Here is an 18,531-nt window from a genome sequence, read left to right as displayed (position 1 = left end):
GATATCATGAGCAGACTGGATGGAAAGAGCCTATTATATCCAACAGAGTAATCCAGATACTAACGCAGGACAACATAAAGAACAATTATCCAGCCAACAAACATGACAGAAATTAGTAGAGATTTTTCAATAATAATCTATGTGTGGTGCCTCAACTCGCCAATAAAGAGGTACAGACTGGTTGACTGGATAGAAAACTACATAGGAACACCATGGAGATGGTGGAAGGTCATGGCTTGACAGGGGGTTGGGAATGAGGAAGAGGTGATGAAGAAGAGCACAGAGGACTGGGCGCTCTAAAATGACTCTGTGTGGTATTTCAGTGGTGAACATAGGTTATTACACATTTGCCAATACCCACTGAACATATGAACCCTGTTTGGTGTAATGGTGGACACATGTAGTAACTGCAGCAGTTGGGAGGCTGTTGGAATGGCAAGTTGAAAGGTAGCCTGGGCTACAGATAAAATCCTGTATTAAATTAAAAAAATAAGAACAAGAAGGAAATATGAACACTAATGTGAAATGAGGATGGATGTGTCCATGTGGATTGTAGGAAGCTGATGGTGGCAGGGGCTAACACATGACAGGGAAAGGGAACATTAAAACCCCTGTGCCAAGCTCTCGATGTTCTTGTAAACTTCAAGTTGTAAATTTTTTTGGGGGGGGGGGGGAACAGGGTTTCTTTGTGTAGCCCTGGCTGTCCTGGAACTTGCTCCACTGACCATGCTGTCCTCAAACTCAAAGACATTCATCTGCCTTTCCTTCCCAAGTGCTGGAATTAAAGGTGTGCACCGAGACGGCCCATCAACTAAATAATTCTTATAAAATGAAAATAAAATTTATCCGTAAGTTCAAGAAAAAAAAAAAAAAAACTAGATCCAACTCTACAATGCCTCCAAGAAACACACATCCCTGGAGGAAAACATTCTATCAAGAGCATTACAACCAAACACACCAAATGTTAGGGCTCCAGCTTCATAAAATAAACATCAAATGGGAAAAAACAGGTCCTTAGATGATATTAGTAAATGGATTTAATACCAAACTTTCTTATTTATTTATTTATTTACTTATTCACTTTACATCCTGACTGTAGCCCCTGCCCCCGCCTTCTCTCCTCCCAGTCCCACCTTCCATCCTTCTCCCCTCCATCCGCCCCCCCCTTACTCCTCAGAAAAGGGAGCCTCCCCCTACCAGCCCACCCAAGTACATCAAGTCGCATCAGGATTGAGCCCGTCCTCTTCCCATGTGGCCTGGGGAGGCAGCTCCGCCAAGGAGAAGTGATCAAAAAGCAGGCAACAGAGCCCATGTCAGAGATAGCCCCTGCTCCCCTTACTAGGGAGACCCACATGAAGCCTGGGCTGCCCGTTGGGCAACATCTGTGTAGAAGGTCTAGCAATACCAATCGTTCATATAGACGGGTCACCCAAACTAACTGTCCAGCCACGACGCAGCAGAGTTAAACTACACCGTACATCAGATGGACTTAGCATACACCTACAGAACATTCCATCCAATCCTTATTAGCCATCATATTTGGCTATAGACATTCTTCTTAGCAGGAGGCAGTGCCGCCTATAGTGGTCTTTTCACTCCAATTAACTTAATTAAAATACTCTCTTACAGGTTCTGCCTAGAGGCTCACTTGCCAGGTGATTCTTGATTTCGTCAAGCTGACAACGGAGGTTACCTATCACAACTACTGATCCTATTTTAAGAATCCAGCATTACTCTGTACTAAGTTTATTAGTAAGGTCGGTGTGTATTTTAAGTTTATCGGTCCGGTCCTGTACATATATTTTTTTACATTTACATAGAAAAGCAACAGGTTTCATCATGACATCTTCGTACAGGAGTCATTGTATTTTGTTATTTTTTATTTATTCATCATACTTCCTGTACCCCTCTCTGGCGCTGTCCTTTCCTGGTTGGCTCATTACCTTTCTGTTTCCACGTCACACAGATTACCTTCATCTCTCTTAAGATTGCTTCCTCCCTCTTCTGATCCCTGTTATTTCATGACCTCTAAACGTACAAATGCAAAAAAAAAAAAAAAAAAAAAAACCACACATATACACAAATATTTATATGTCCAATCTAAGTTTTGCATGAAAGGAAACAGTCAATATTTGTCTGAGTGTGACTTATTCTCCCAAACATGACTCCCAGTTGCATCCATTTTCTGCAACCGTAATGACTTATTCTTTACCGCTTTAAAAAAAAAAAAAAAAAATCCCATCATGTCCATGTGTCATTGTACCTCTATGGGTGTCCACTCTGTTTGTTCTGGTCGCTTTTCTAGGTGGGTTCTCCTTCCGAGGCTTGCCTCAAGCCTATCACCTCCCTGCCTCAGTATCCAGAGTACTGTGATTTCAAGCTGGTGGCTATACCTATTTCCGGGCCTCAAGTTCTCTGGGAAGCTGTTGGTCTCGTCAGTGTCCCTCCACTTTCCTTCTGAAATGCTCCTTCCTGCTCTCTCATCCATGCATGATCTACAACATTCTTCTCTTTCTTCTTTCCTTTGCCCTCATTTCATCTCCCCCCCCCCCCGCTGCCTTTTCCCTTTCCTTTCCGTGGCCTTCTCTTCCTCGCTTTTCCACATGCAGGCTTTGTTTGTGCTACTTTTGTTTCCCCTGAACAGCTATCTCGACAGATGCCACATGTCTCATCCTTTATCTCATATTGTCCCAAAATATACATCCCATCTTACCACCCTGCTCTGCACCCGGAGTTGCCCCTCCTTCTCCTCCCCCCCCCCCACCCCCCGCCCGTTTTATCATTTTCTTCATAGCTGTTTCTGTCTCAGATATTTGTCTAGCTTTCTATTCTAAGGGACCTGTTCCTTGACACCCTCTCCCATTGTTTGCTTTGAGACTGGGCCCTGCTTTGTAACCCAGGCCGTTGGCTTCTTCCTCCCTGGTGTCAGATGACAGTCATGGACCACCATGCTAGGCTCTGCTTTGTCCCAGAGCATTTATTTTTGGATGTCTCCTGAGATGGCATTCTCTCCTCACTGTCTCTGCTCTCTCTCTCTCTCTCTTCCGTGACACTCAGGTCCTCTTGCATACTCCCAAAGATGGCATGGTCTAACCATACACGGATGCTGCGTCTTTGATTTCTGAGTTAAGTAACACTGGTCACCAAGTCTCCATCTTAGAGGAGGATCTTTTCCTATAGCACTCCTGAAGATGGTGACTTCACCACTGTCCCAAAGGAATATAAAGACGCTGGGTGGGGCTGGAGGTTGACTTAAGCAAGGGACATGCACAGGTCTCTGTTCTATACTCTGGCTTGGACCAAGAAAGCTGTGTAAGCTCAGACAGAGGAGCTGCATCGTAGCTTAGTAACTTCTTTCCTATAAGCAAGCCTATATCAGCTAACGCCAATGTCCTGGAGGGCTTTGACGGAAGGGCAGGGGTTATCTTCACACTGTATGTAGTGCTATGTGGGCAAGAGTGGACAGAATCTTCATGTGGCAGTGAAGAATACTGTCAACAGAGTAGTAAGTAGTGAAGAGGACAAGCTGTGAAGGGAACCCAAGCTCTCAGGCAGAAAATCCATCTCTGTTGAAGTTTTTATTGGTCCTTGGAGCCAAGGCTCCCCACAGCCAGCAGGCTACATCCTGAGGGTGGCTGTGGCAAGATACAGAGGACAACTGCTCTCGCAGGCTCTGTCCAGTTGCTCGAAGGGATAAACTGAAAGGGACAGAAGGGAAGCGATGGAAACAGATCATCAGTCCTCTTCCTACCTTGGGGTAGGACTTCCCTGTCTCCCAGGGTCACCAGCCCAGCATCCAGATATCCACGGTGCTGGAGGCAACCCTTCAACTTCAGTCCTAGGTTGTCTACGTGGCCTGGGTGTGCCCATTGGTCAGATGCCCCACTGCCCGGCTCCTCATGCCATTGGTGACGGCTGCTCCAGACGCTTGAGCCACCTTATTCTTCAGCTGGAGATCTTGGGGGACTGCCTCGTCACTGCTGGAGTCTGACTCTTCTACATCACTGCGAATGTCACTCTTCATCTGTGAAAGCAGATGGTGCTAGGGTCAGAAAGGAACGGGGGTGGGGAGAGAGGCTCTGGGTCAGGGAGGGGCACTGGGGGCTGACCTGATCAGTTCTCCGTACCTGACCACTCCTTAGGAAACTAAAGAGCATGCGCAGAATGAGGCTGAACCAGTACACATGAAGAATCTGCAGTATCACCAGGAGCCCATTAAAGAAATAGTAGGCAAAGAAGGGTCCCGAATTCTCGATGGATTCAAACAGAGTGGAGTACATGACCCTAAAACAGGAAGCAGGGAGGAGTTTCATCACTTGGTACAGCTTGCCATTCCTAGGAATCTGCACGGGCTTTCTATGCTCATGAACCTCCCTAGTTCCCCATCCTAAGATGGTATCTCTCTTCGCCTGCTTATACTAAGTCAGTGGAACATACAAGTTTGTCAACTGGCATCTCTGGACTGCAAACTCCAAGGCAGTATCTAATGTCCCACTGGCCCTCCTGGGTGACCCTTTATGGTTATTCATCTCTCTTTAGAGACACAATAACTCTACATCGACCAGTCAGACACAACGTTCCCAAGCCTGCTGGTCCTACACCTCCACCCCTTGCCTGCTGTTCCCCAGCTCTGGCTAAACCATCTCTTTGCAAGGTCACAGCTCTTGTTTCCTACCACACACCCTTGACCATTAAAACCACCCTGCTGTTCCTTCATATGAAAAAAAGAAAAAGCCAAGCAGACACCGTTGATCAATCTCTGCCTCCGGCTACTTCATTTCTTTTCCCCTTGCGACTCTTGTGCCTTCTAGGAGCCCTCACCTCTCCCTCCTCCTCCACACTTATTTCTTTCCTTCTCCTCCTCTCCTTCCTCCCTCCTCCACTCTCATCTCCCTCCCTCCTCTCCTTCCTCCCTCCTCCACTCTCATCTCCTCCCTCCTCCTCTCCTTCCTCCCTCCTCCACTCTCATCTCCCCTCCCTCCTCCTCTCCTTCCTCCCTCCTCCACTCTCATCTCCCTCCCTCCTCCTCCTCCTTCCTCCCTCCTCCACACTCCCCCTCCTCCATTTTCTTCAATAGCTTCCACTTCCTTTTTTCTTTTCTTTCATCTTTCTCCTCCTCCTCTCCTTTTCATCTTCCTTCTTCCATGTTTTCCTCCATCTTCTCCCTTTATTGCCTTTCTTTTCCCCTTTTCTTTCTCCCCTTGCATTCCCTGTCTGCTTCTTTCACTCTCTCTCATCACCAACCCTATACCTAACAGGCACTAGGCAAACTCCTCACCACCAAACTTTGCCACACCTGCAGTCTTCACGTCTCACACGTTCTCCATTAGTCTCCAACAAACATCAGGGAGCTCCAGGAATTGGCTTGGATCCATACCTTATCCCCAGATGTCACCATCCAGCCTTCTGCTGCAAATGCCTACCGCAAGCTGGCAATTCCTGCATTTATAACCCACCCTTCCAGAAAGCTCAGCCTGGCATACCCCCTGTCTCCTCTATGTCTACAAAGGGGCACAGGCCCCCAAAATCAGCACAAAGCAGCTGGGCTCCTGACACCTCCTGAAGTTTCTCCTAGCCCTGATGGTGTCTATTTGTTCTGGTCTCCTTCTCTCGGCTGCCCTGGTTCGTCTATTTGCCCCTAGACTCCCACCATCTGCCCTCAGCCCTCCATGGCTCCCACCTCCCTTCACATAACATCCATAACGTCCTTCATGACTTGCCCTGGTCACCTACCTGTATTCACCATATCTTTCTCTCTCTCTTCCAACCACATGAACTCACTTCTTCTGTTCTTCCAACACTGGAACACAGTCTAGCCTCAGAGCCTTTGCATATGCTGTTCCCTCCACCTGGACCATCTTCCTCTATGGTTCTCGAGCCCCATTCATTCTCTATATGTGCAATGGCTGTCACTGAAATGTCTCTGAAGAAATATTCATCCAAGGCCAACTACCTACACACCTACTTCCTGCACACTTCCTAGTTTTACCTCATCACTTCCATAAGCCTTGTTTGTATTCTGCTGGTTGGCCTATCTACCTTTTTCTCACTGACATCAGCTAGCTCCAGGAGGGCAGCCATCTGCGTTGCTCTCTCTCATATTCCTACACACACACACACACACACACACACACACACACACACACACACCAACACATTCCAGACTCAACGCATTATCAAAAGGAGAAGATAGTTACTAGACAATTTTAATGACCAGGCACTTGGACAGCTTCCTACTCTCTCTTTTCCTGTTCCAGGAGTGCCCTGCACAGCGCTGCACTCGGTTCTCTGTTTCTCTTACCTCTGGGCCTTTGCATATGCTGAGCTCTGGAAAAAAAAAATCCCAGGCAACACATCCAGTTCCCTGAGGTAAGGCAACAGGGGTGAGGCATGCCTGCATCCTGGACACACCCCCTCCGCTCCCCCTAAGCCCTCGGGACTCACTGGGTGGGTAAGTATATGAGGCGAGTGTAGAAGAACATTAAGGAGAAGATGACGAAGACAACGTTGCACGACCGCCGAAACTTAGCATAGTTCAACATCTTACCAGCCTGGAGAGAGCAGCAAAGAGAAACACACTTAGGACCAAGAAAGTGGTGGACCAGATGAGGGGGATCCTCAACTTGGGGACAAGAAACTATGGGGTGAGTTCAAGTAAACTGGGGGTAAGGCCATATCTCCAGAACTACCTAGGAAGGGCAAAGGATGAGCGACAGAGACAGAATATTTCATCTCCAGGAAGACCAAGACATGGGGCCTCTAGTACCTGAAAGGCTGGGGGGAGGGGTGGAGGGGGAGGGGCAGGGCCTCACAACCAAAGGGGTCAGACAGGGATGGGGACTTCCTGTTCCAGAGAGCAAGAGGGAATAGGCCTTGCGTCTCAGGGAAACTAAAGGGGGAGGGGGGGGGCTGGTCTTATCCCTCAGAGAGGTTGAGGAGGAGCAGAGCCTTATCCCTCTATCAGATTAGGAAGAACAGGGTATCCTTAGATAGCCCAGTTGTGGTGGGGGCCTCCTCTCCATGGTCAGGAAAAGAGCCGGGCCAGCAGGGCAAGTGTAGAGGTGACCCTAACCCTCCAGCAGGTAATCGGAGCAGTCATGCAGCAGGGCAAGTGTAGAGGTGACCCTAACCCTCCAGCAGGTAATCGGAGCAGTCATGCAGCAGGGCAAGTGTAGAGGTGACCCTACCTCCAGCAGGTAATCGGAGCAGTCATGCAGCAGGGCAAGTGTAGAGGTGACCCTACCTCCAGCAGGTAATCGGAGCAGTCATGCAGCAGGGCAAGTGTAGAGATGACCCTACCTCCAGCAGGTAATCGGAGCAGTCATGCAGCAGCAATATCACAGCACCAATGCGCAGCAAGTTGGTGCTATAGGAGAAGCTCAGCAGGCCCACGGCCACAAAGTGGTGCAACACCTGCTCCATGAAGTCCTGCAGAAAACAGTAGGTCACCACCAGGACAAGCCTCTTTGGCTAGAGGGCCACATGCCTGGAAGCAAGCCTTTTTTTCCCGGAGATCCGTAAGGCCTCTGGAACCCATACCTTTTTGCCAGGAATCAAAGGCACCTCAGGGTACAACGTTGAGGCCAATCTATCCCACACAGCCCTTGCCCAGAGATTGGGAGGCATCTCCCACATGGTACCCAGCTGGACTCTTAGCTCATTAACTCACCTTGCGTTTGATGTCGAAGGGCAGAGACAGTAGCAGGGACATGTAGAAGCTCAGCTCCAGGAGGTACCACCAGTACAAGGCGGGAGTCAGGATCTACAACAGGGGAAGAAAAGATTAGCTGTGAAATGTAGAGATTCCTACCTGAAAGGGCCTTGGATGGAGATTCTCCCAGGTTGCCCAAAACCTCGACACTTGACTAGTAACTAAGTAAAGCATGCACTCCCCATCCCTGGAGGTGATCAAGAGATTGGGGCTTCGTGGCCCAGGGAGTTGAAGCAAAACCTTCAAGTCCCAGGAGACCAGGAGGGACTAGGAACCACAACCAGACAAGTTATGGAGGGAGGGGGAGCTGTATGGGGGAGTTATGGGGAAGGGGTTGAGTCTCTGGAAAGTTGAAAGGAAACCATCTTAACTGCCTGAAAGCCTGAGGAGGAGTGAGGCCTCACGTCCTAGGGAGGCTGTGAGAGTCAGGGTCTCAGGGACCAAGAATACTAGAAAGGGTGGGTCCTCAGCCCTGAGGCAGGGTTAGGGAAGGCCAGGCCTCATCATACAAGCAGGTGCTGGGCCCAAGGCTTCATCAGCTAGACAGCTTGACTCTTTAGCCTGTGACCACAAAAGCAGAGCTTCTCCACCATCCCTGGCACTCACCTGGGATGGGTAATTTTCCCAGCACAATGTCAGTGTCCACAACCATGGCTCCTATGAAGGAACAAGGGAATCTCAAGCTCTCCAAAGGCAAAAGCCAGCCTCCTACACTGGGATCTGAAACCCCCATCCCCGACCCATGAGCCAGGCTTCCATGGCCTTCTAAGTACCAATTCCACTCTGCCCTGCTTTTCTGTTTTTCCAGCAAAGGTTGCACTATGTGGCCCACATTGTCCTCAAATTCACGACCCTTCTGCTTCAACCCCTGAGTGTTAAAAAGTCTGATGACCGGTTTTCAATCGTCAGCTTGGCACAACTGAGAAATCACCTGGGACTGCGGTCTCGGTGAGGGACTGCCGAGATTAGGTTGGTCTGTGGGCATGCTCTACACGAGAGACTTCTCTCAATGGGGTTATTTGAAATGGAAAGAACTATCCTGAATATCGGTAGCACTATTTCATGGGGTGGCCCTTGGACTGGATGGACACTAACATCTGCGCCCCTCCTCACTGTGTAACCACGATGATGGATGTACCCAACTCCCTCAAGCTACTTCCCCGGCTATGACGGACTGGAACCCCGAACCCCGAACTGAACTGCAGAACAGATCCGGTCTCCCTTGTCAGGGTATTTTATTACAACAACAGAAAAAGAAACTAGGACGACGTGTTCTCTCCTCCACTGTAGCTCAGCCCTCCTCCCACTCCTCCCCAGCAGACCTATTCACTGAAGATGAGTGGCTCCTGGTGCACAGTAGGCCTTCGGTAAGCACCTGTAGGTAGAAGCTTATGGGGGATAGGTGACCCTTGGGTTTACTCACGTGATAGAAGACTGTGATGCTACCCACGAAGGAACACAAATAGAAGACAAATCTCCAGCTGCAAGGGCGGGGGAGAGAGGGGAAGCTAGTGAGGCATCTGCCCAAAGTGCAATGTCCAGGCCCCAGAGGCGGAACCACATCTGCCAGGGAGGCTGAGAGGGGGTGTGGCCTCACATCCCAGGGAGTCTGGGAAGGGAAGGCCCTCAACAAGTACCAAGAAGGGAGAAACCTCATCACCCAGTCAGGCTGGGAGAGGCAGGGCTTCATTATCCACCTAGGTTTGCAAGGATGGTGCCTCATTGCCCAGGCAGGCTAGGAGGAACAGGGTCTCACTATTCCGACAGACTTTACCTCCCCTGCACCCGCAATTACCAAGCTTCACAGAATTTCTTGGACAGGGAAGGCACGTCCTGGTTGCGACGTCTTCTGAACCAATACTGAGTCTGCCGCAGTGTGAGGCCACACTGGGCAGCCAGAAGGACTATCTGGGTCTGAAAAGGAAATAATGAGACACAAAGCTTATACAGGCCTAGTGCTGCTTTCCTACCCTTTGTCTCTGGATGCAATGATCCCACTGTGATTCCCTGAAGCTTCAGATCTTCCCCCACAGAGTGGCTGTGTCTACTAGAGAGAGAGAGAAAGAGAGGAGGGTTGGTAGAGAGACTGCCAGAACGCTAGACATTAAGAGGATTAAGCCTTACTATGCAGATCACTGGTGGAGTGTGGCATTAAGAATGGGGCATGTAGCTTTGTGCTGCTTGCCTAGCATGAACGAAGTCCTGGGTTGATCCCACGCACCAGGAGGAAAAACAAAAATTACAAGGATGAGGGCTGGGATTTCCTGCACCACCATCCCCACTCCCCCCACCCCCACCCCAGGGGCGGTTGAATCTTACCCTACCCCCTGTTTATTTTGTATTATCAACTTTTGGTGGCCGTGTCTCTGAGGTACTATCTTGACTACTGACTGATGAGGCAGGTACCATGCCTGGGCAGATGGGCCTGAGCTGTGTTAAGCAATCTGGCTGAGCACAAGCCAGAGGGAGCAAACCAGTAAGCAGTATTCTTCCATGATCTCTGCTTCAGTTCTGGCCTTGACTTCCTGCCCTTTCCTCCCTCAGTGATGGACTGTTACCTAAAAGTACACGCTGAAATGAACCCTTTCTTCTCCAGTTCCTTCTGCGCTTAGTGTTTTTTAGCACAGCAACGGAAAGCAGACTAGGGTGCTGCCCTAGGCAGGCATTTAGCTGTCTGCTGCTCTATAGAAACTACCCTGTCCCCAGCCAGGGGACACTGTCTTCACTTCCACCTTACCACGACAGAACCTGACCCAAACCAGGCAACTAGGCGGCCACCCCAAGGATGGGAACAGAGGCAGGTCACAGGGCTGCTTATGGCATTCCAGCCACTCCACTGGAACAGAGGCATCTCGTCCCTCCCCAGAACAGAGAAGAAACCTATTCTTCTCGTCATAATTCCAGAATGTGCTTATTGAGTGACCATAAGGCTGATGTTCCAGGCTAAGAGTTGAGGTTTCATAACCTAGGAAGCCTCTTGGGGGTAGGACCTTGTGCCCAAGGAGCCTGGGAAAAAGAGGCACAGCCTCAGGCCCCAGGAAGCCTAGAGGTACAGGGACTCACGACCCAGGAAGGATGGGGGTGTCAGAGTTTCAAACCCTGGGGAACCTGAAATCAATGGGGCCTTCAAGTCTCAGGGTGACCAGGAAAAGTAGGTCTTCATGTCCCCAGGAAGGCTAAGTAAGGGACAATTGGACAATTTCAAGCCTGGAGTCTTTCAAGGGCAGATTCCTCCAGGTCACAGGGAGACCAGGAAGGGCGGGGCCTCATAATCCAGGAAGCCTGAAAGGGGAGACAGGGTGGCATCACATTTCTGGAGAATAGGACCTCAAGACTAGGGAACCTGAGACTAGGAAGGGCAGCCTGCTGCTGGGACAGAAGTGGCTTTAAGACCCAAGGGACTGGCCCACTAGTCTCAGGATAGCTGGGAGGGGTGAGGCCTCACAAACTAGGAGACAGAGGGGAGGAGCCTCACATACCAAAGAATCTGTGGACACCAGTTGAATGTAGGGCGGGGCACTTATGGGTCGGAGGTCCCTGACCCGCTGGCTATAAGGGCCACACAACACTTCTATACCTGAGTCCCAAGCCATCTTATGCAGATGTCAAGAGGATGTGCAGGGGGGGGGGGTTGGGGGGGCCTCACCTCCACGGGTCTCTTCCCCTTCCTGAGGTAGTATTTCTCCAGCACCGGGTTGGGATTTATCTGTCTCCTGATTGGATCCCGTATACCCATCCACTGGCTCAGGGGCAAGGCCAAGAATCTGAGTGCAAGGGAGACAAAACCAGTAGAACTCAGATTAAAGGATGTGGCCGTATAAAGCAGGAGCATAGTGAGGAAATCTGAGGCTTGGACGAGCCCCGTCAACACGGTTCAAATCTATCTGAACAAAGGGTTTGGAAGCCCAGAGACAGAACACCTACATGGGCAGGACACAAAATTTCCTGCCACTACTCCTAGCCTTAATTCCTCAAGGCTAAAAGGGTTTACCTGGATACTGCATGCATCAGACCAACTGTAAGAGAAGACACTAGCTCCCTCCTCAGGAGAAGGGTGCTCAGGCCAACTCATAGGGAAGCCAGATTCCTTCACTCACCCTCAACCAGAATGAAAGTCCTTCTCACTCCACCTGTCCTAGCGACTTGGGTCTTCGTCTCCCTCCATCAATCTTCTTTTCCTCAAGGGAGGGGGGGGGGCAAGGATTGCTCCCAGTTAAGTCTGACATCCCATCCCGCAATCCCTACTCCAGTGAAGGTACCTGGTTCATCGGGCCCCACACTGCCCACAAGAGGGAGCCCCAAGACCACAGACGGAGGCTGAACGCCATCTCCAGGATATCTAGCATCTAAACTTCATTTAAACTGACCTCTGACCTTGTTGAGCGCATGTGTGCATGGGCATGTGTGTGTGTGTGTGTGTGCGTGCGTGTGTGCGCATGTGCACACTTTTTTTTTTTTTAGGTCAAGGAGGTAAATATAGCTTCAGTGAAAGTTCCTCGGGTCCCCCATATCTGGCCTGTGTTCCAGAGGCAGAGAGTGTTCAGGAACCCCTTGATGAATGGGAACCACAAAGATGCCCTTCTGCTCAGGGACAGGACCTGAAAGGTAGCCTCTTGAGAATGACCTAGGGCTCTGTCTAGGACTCCTTGGAACACAGCCTTAGAAGAATTCTGGAGGTCTGGAGATGCCACTTGGCTGGCAGAATGTCTGCCTAGCACGTACAAAGCCCTGGGTTCCATCCCCTGCACTCCACAAACAGGGAGTGGTAGTGGAAGCCTGTCATCCAACACTTAAGGAGTGGAGACAGGAAAACAAGATGCTCAAGGGACTAAGGAGAGGGCTCGGCAGCGAAGAACACTTGCTGTGTGTTTCCAGAGGACTTTGGATCCCAGCACCCACATCAGGTTGCTCACAGTCACCTGTCACTGGAGCTTCAGAGGATCTGACACCGTTTTCTGGCCTCTGTGGCCACATGCATGTTCGTGGTACACACACACACACACACATACATACACACTCACACATTCACACATGCACACACCTGCACACATACATACACACTCACACACATTCACACATGCACACACACATGCACACACACGAACACACACGAACACATGCACACACACATGCACACATACACACACACCAGCCACAGAATGGCACTCACCTCTCAAAGATGACGCGCACAACCATGAGGACCAGAGCCACTGGCAAGGCAGCAAGCATGTGGTGAGGGTGGGCGAACACCATGCCATCTCGGTCCTCCAGCTCTGCCCATGTTCTATTGGGTGGTAACCAGTACACCTCCTGCCACAGCCACTCGTTCAAGCTGTACAACATGCTGTGGAAACACAAGCAGGTAAATGCCAACCAACTCACGTCAAAAAGCGCCAACAGTGGGAGGGGGCCGGATCTCCTGAGCCAACAGAGCACTCCACTTGAAGAAAGGTCAGAAGAGGGGGGAACACTGAAGAGATGGCTCCGTGGTTCAGAGCACTGGATGCTCTTCCAGAGGACCCAGGTTCAATTCCCACCTCCCACCCAGCGGCTAACAACCACATGCAACTCCAATTCTGGGGGGGGGGGGGTAGTGAATGCCTTCTTCTGGCTTTGGCAGGCAAGGCGCCCACGTGGTCCCATGCACACTGTAGTGGTCTGAGTGAGAATGCCTCGGTAGTCGGATCTATTTGAATGCTGGGTCCTGGTTGGTGAGAAAAATTTTGGAGGAGGTCATTGAGAGTTGTCAAAGCCCGCTCCAGGCCCAGTGTCTCCCCCTGCCTGCAGGTCAGGATGTAAGCTCTTGGCTACTGCTTCAGTACCCACTGGCTGCCGCGCTCCCCGCACCACGGTGATCATGAACTAGCCTTCTGAAACTGTGCGCAAGCCCCAACTAAATACTGTCTTCTACAAGTTGCCTTGGTCGTGGTGTTTCGTCACGGCAACAGAACAGTAACTAAGACACACACACACACACACACACAAAAATAAATAAATAAATAAATAAATAACTCTTCCAAAAGTTAGTGATATTTCCAGTTTGTCTATGAAAGCATTTCCACAGTTAGATCCTGGAAGTTTGACCAACCCCACGGCTAATCCTCGGTAATAGGATACAGCAAAGAGGAAGAAGAGCCTTTGGAGGTGGCACATACTTGGGGCCGCCGTATCTTGCCGGAGCCCTTCCTCTATTCTGCTACTGCTGCTTCCTGGCCGCCATGTCTCAAACTGCTCTGCTCCACCGTACCCTCCCACCATGATGTAATGACACACTCCTCAAATAGTAACCCAGGACATACCTTTCTCCCCTTAAATTGTTTATAATACATGTTTTGTCACAGTGATAAGATTACTTAACTGAGGCTTGATATCTGCTTGTGTGATCTTGTCTCTGGTTTGTTTGTTTGTTTGTTTGTTTGTTTGTTTGTTTAGGGGGGTCATTATTTTGCTTTGGTGTTCTTTATTTTCAAGATAAAAATTGACTATAACGAACCACATAAAAGCCCGGTGGACGTGCAGCACATCTGTAATCCCAGCTCACGGGAGGCGGAGACAAAGACATCCCCAACATGGCTGAAATAGCAAGCTCGGGTCCAAAAACAGACCTTCATGGTGAGGAACTGAAAAAGGCACATGACGACATCATGCAAGAGCCCTTAGATGAGCCGGGCGTGGTGGTGCACGCCTTTAATCCCAGCACTCGGGAGGCAGAGGCAGGCGGATCGCTGTGAGTTCGAGGCCAGCCTGGTCTACAAAGCGAGTCCAGGACAGCCAAGGCCACACAGAGAAACCCTGTCTCAAAAACTAAAAAAAAAAAAAAAGAGCCCCTAGATGTACATGCTCACATTCGTATTTGCACACTTACACACAAGTAAGCAGGCATACACTATTATGCAAAGGAAAACAAATCACCTCACCAAAGTGGGCGTGGTGGTGTGTTTCTGGAACCTCGCCACTCAAGAGATTAAAAGGCAGCCAGGCGTGGTGGCACATTCCTTTAATCCCAGTACTCGGGAGGCAGAGGCAAGGGGATCTCTGAGTTCGAGGCCAGCCTGGTCTACAAAGCAAGTCTAGAACAGCCAGGGCTGTTACACAGAGAAACCCTGTCTCAAAAAAAAAAAAAAAAAAGAAAAAAGAAAGAAAGAAAGAAAAAGGGAGAGAGAGATTAAAGGCAGGAGATCCAAAGTTCAAGGTCATTACCCTTGGCTGCATACTGAGTTTGGGGCCAGCCTGGGCTATGTAAGACCCTAACTCAAAAGGCAAAAATCAAATTCACAATGGCAAAGCAAGAAAGGAATAACAAAATCAATGCCTGGGGCTTCAGGTGTCCTCAATACCCTCTCCCCTCCTCCCTCCTCCAAACTCAAAAGCACTTCACACCCACACACACACACACACACACACACACACACACACTAGCACATACTGTCTACACAAAATGCTATCAACATAAAATTCAAAATTGGGCCAAAAAAAAAAAAAAAAAGGTCGGCTTCCTGTGGCTACTCTTTCAAACTGGTTATCTAGCCGTTCTGTAGGTCAGAAGTTCCAAATGGGTCTCACTGGGCTCAAATCAAGGTGCCAGCCGGGGTTCCTAGGAGAATCTGAATACTGCCTTTTCCAGCATCAAAGCTAAATTGTACAGCTGAGCCACACCCCCAGCTCCTGCCCCGGGGATTCTAAGCAGCCACTCTTGAGGAAGTAAGTTGAAGGGCTTCAGGGTTCCTTAGTTTTCACTTTCTTCTTTGAAATGCAGCTCCGTCTCCTCACAGCTCATATGCCCAATCTGAAAAATGAATATAACAAAGCCCTACTTTCCTGGCCTATGGTGAGGGCTAGACTAGAATCGAGGTGGGGCATAGGAGGTGGTAACTCATCAGTTCATAAACACTCCATCCTGGTTGAATTCCTGGCTCAGTTGTTTACCGGTTATGTAGCCCTGGGAGTGGATGAGTTCATCTCTCTCTGTCTCAGTTTTCCCATCTGTAAATGGGATCCACAGTGGTTCCTTCCAAGTAGGAAGTTAACAATGATGCCTAGAACAGTGTGAGCATGAGTGACAGTGGCAGTAATGAGCCCCAGAAATAAGATTGGGGGGAGGGAAGTGGTTTGAGAAAGACTAGGGGGAGGCGTCACTGGCACGTGGCAGCCTCTGGATATTGTGGGCGCTATATCCAGACACAGGCATGTGTATATCCATGAGCTCATGCACGTACATGTAGAGCCCAGAGACAGACACTAGGGATCTCACTGAATTGTTTTCCACTTAATTTTTTGAGACAAGATCTCTCACTGCACCTACAGCTCAGCCGTTGACTAGACTGACTACCCAGTGGGCACTGGGGAATTCTCCGGTCTCTAATCCCCAGCACTGGCGTTACAGGCATGGTCTGTGAGTGCTGGGGACTTGGATTCAAGTCTTCTCGTTTGCACAGTAAGCACTCTACTCACTGAGTCACCAACGAGGCCTTGGATGATTTTTCTTCTTCATCCCCCACCCCTACCGCCCCATTCTCAATTCTGGGAGTGGAACCCAGAGGCTTGGCCAGACTAGAAAAATGTTTGCCAATGAAACACATCACCAGCACCTCACTGGGAGAAGTCTAAGCAGGCAATGTACTATAGCACCACAACCCCAGCCCTAGACCAGCACTATACCACTAAGCCATGACCCTAGCTCCTCACTGGGGGATTCTAGGAAGGGACTCTTGAAATATGAAATGTAAAATGTTCACCACAACAGATACATGGTGTAAGATTTATTGTAGAAGCATGGGGAGAGAAGGAAGGGAGGACAATCCATGTTGCGGGGGAAGGGAGGGGGGAGGGAGGGATGGAAAGAGGGAGAGAGAGAGGGGGGAGAGAAGGAAGGGAGGGCGATCCATGTTGCAGGGGGGAAGGGAGGGGGAGGGAGGGATGGAAAGAGGGAGGGGGGGAGAAGGAAGGGAGGACGATCCATGTTGCAGGGGGGAAGGGAGGGGGAGGGAGGGATGGAAAGAGGGAGAGAGAGAGGGGGAAGAGAAGGAAGGGAGGGCGATCCATGTTGTGGGGAAAGGGAGGGGGAGGGAGAAATGGAAAGAGGGAGAGAGGGGGGGAGAACAAGAGAGAAAGAGATGAGTTTGCCCTTTTTATAATCGTGGGGAGAGGTACACATAGTAGCAGGTAGGTAATGGCATCATAGGTTGCTAGGCAGACTAGGGCAGGATGCTAACAACTCTATCACTGAATAACACTCTCAGATCCATAGTAGTGGATTCTAAGCCTATGCTCTACTACAAAACCATGCCTCCAGTCTCTGATTGGAGAATTCTAGGCAGGTCCATACCCCTGGCAGAGACTCTCTACAGCTGAGCTATACAATTCCAGCTCCTCACTAGAGAATGCTAGCACAAGATCCACTGTGGAGCCACATCCCAACCCTACGCTTTAAAAGACAAAATCTTCCCCAGTCTTGCCTCCATTTCCCAAATGCTGAGATAAGTCATTCATCACCACACCTGCGATGATGATGATGATGATGATGATGATGATATTATTATTATTATTATTATTATTATTATTATTATTATTATTATTATTGTATTTTCAGTGCTGAGACAGGTCCTATGGCCCCTCAGATGCTAGGCAAGCACTCACTGTTAGGACTCAGCTTCAGTGTGCCTATTGCTTACCTGCCACAGGGGCGTGGCCCTGCCCTGGGCCATATAAAAGACACCCTCCATGTGGTACTCTCTCTTTCTCTCTCACAACTTCTTTACCTCTCTCTCTCTCTCTCTCTACTCTTTTCCTCCCTCTATCCTCTCTAATTTCTCTCTCTCTCCTCCCGCCGCCCCCGCCGTGTGTCTCCAGAGACTGTTTCTGTATCTCCTTATTAAACCTCTTAAGTGGATCTGTTGCATGGTGTGATTCCATCCCTCTGTACAGCCCCGCTGTTCACCTCTAACCTCCGCCACTCACTTTTAACATTTGGCGCCCAACATTGGGGAGGCCCTTCTGGTTGTAATAAGGGGTGATCCTTACCAGATTACCCAATAAAAACCACTAGAATCCTCTCTTTCCATCACAGACCCGCTCGCCCGCCCGCTTACAGAGTCACTCCTAAGTCCCGGGTACGGCCTCCTCACACACAGGCTGATTGACAAGTAAATAAATGCTATTTCTCCTGTCACCAACTAACCTGGACTCAACTACAGACTTCCTGGCTAACGGGTTTGATACAGTTTTTTAAGTTGTTCTATAATGTTCTACTGTATTAACATTCACGTGTTTACAATATTAGATTTTCAATCATTGCCTTAAACCATGTTTAGCCTAAAATTCTAAATGAGATATTATTGATCATACAAAAACTGTTCTGTTCTCTTTTATGTACTTGTTTTTTTTTTAACATTCCAACTTGAGAGATAAACTATAAACAAAGCTGTCTATTTAAATATTCTTAAGATAGACAAGACTGTGGTCTCGTTACCATTTTAATTAAAAGGCTGAGTATGTGTCCTAAGCCCCATAAAAGAACTGGTAAAATCTTTACAACCCGAAAGGAGCCTTCCCGACAGGACAGGCTCTGTTATAACAAGCTATACTCTAGGCCTTAGCCACTACCCCTGAGGGAAATACAGATGTGCATGGCCCTTCCCGCTGGGGTCCAGCCTGAGCCAGCTCTGCCAGGGACCTGTTTCAGATGCAGCGAAAAGGAGACCCCGGTCTCACAGCTGCTACAACCAAAATGGGACACTGGTCTCACTGCCTAGCCTGTTGACAAATTTGGCCTATGGATGTCACTGCTCACATGCAGGCTTGTTCTCTGTGCCTGGTCAGGA

At 49.4% G+C, this 18,531-nt stretch overlaps 2 protein-coding genes across 2 annotated transcripts in view; one reads left to right on the top strand and one right to left on the bottom strand.

The window, feature by feature from the left end:
* The window catches only part of LOC127203988 (zinc finger protein 721-like), a 1,570,727-nt gene that overhangs the window by 747,226 nt on the left and 804,970 nt on the right, over window positions 1-18,531 (top strand).
* On the bottom strand, window positions 3,529-13,055 carry Cers4 (ceramide synthase 4). Its single transcript, XM_051162971.1, has 10 exons — window positions 12,882-13,055; window positions 11,358-11,475; window positions 9,507-9,625; window positions 9,135-9,192; window positions 8,318-8,368; window positions 7,670-7,762; window positions 7,300-7,428; window positions 6,445-6,551; window positions 4,128-4,284; window positions 3,529-4,024 (listed from the first exon to the last, which is right to left on the bottom strand). Exons 1-10 carry the CDS (start codon window positions 13,052-13,054, stop codon window positions 3,848-3,850), a joined length of 1,182 nt encoding a protein of 393 aa, XP_051018928.1. The 5' UTR covers window position 13,055; the 3' UTR covers window positions 3,529-3,847.

This window comes from Acomys russatus, chromosome 19 (genome assembly GCF_903995435.1).
Source record: "Acomys russatus chromosome 19, mAcoRus1.1, whole genome shotgun sequence".
Taxonomy (NCBI): domain Eukaryota; kingdom Metazoa; phylum Chordata; class Mammalia; order Rodentia; family Muridae; genus Acomys; species Acomys russatus.
The sequence above is the reverse complement of the archived record's forward strand: the minus strand, read 5'-3'. Positions and strand labels throughout refer to the sequence as shown.

What these genes read in the sequence shown, in the direction of transcription:
- Cers4 (XM_051162971.1), bottom strand. Translation starts at nt 13,054, where the DNA reads ATGTTGTACAGCTTGAACGAGTGGCTGTGGCAGGAGGTGTACTGGTTA. An exon ending in GCATCACAGTCTTCTATCAC is followed by an intron (nt 8,369 to 9,134) that starts GTGAGTAAACCC and finishes GTTCCTTCATAG; the next exon opens with GAGCCATGGTTGTGGACACT. An exon ending in CTCATATACTTACCCACCCA is followed by an intron (nt 4,285 to 6,444) that starts GTGAGTCCCGAG and finishes TTCCTGTTTTAG; the next exon opens with GGTCATGTACTCCACTCTGT.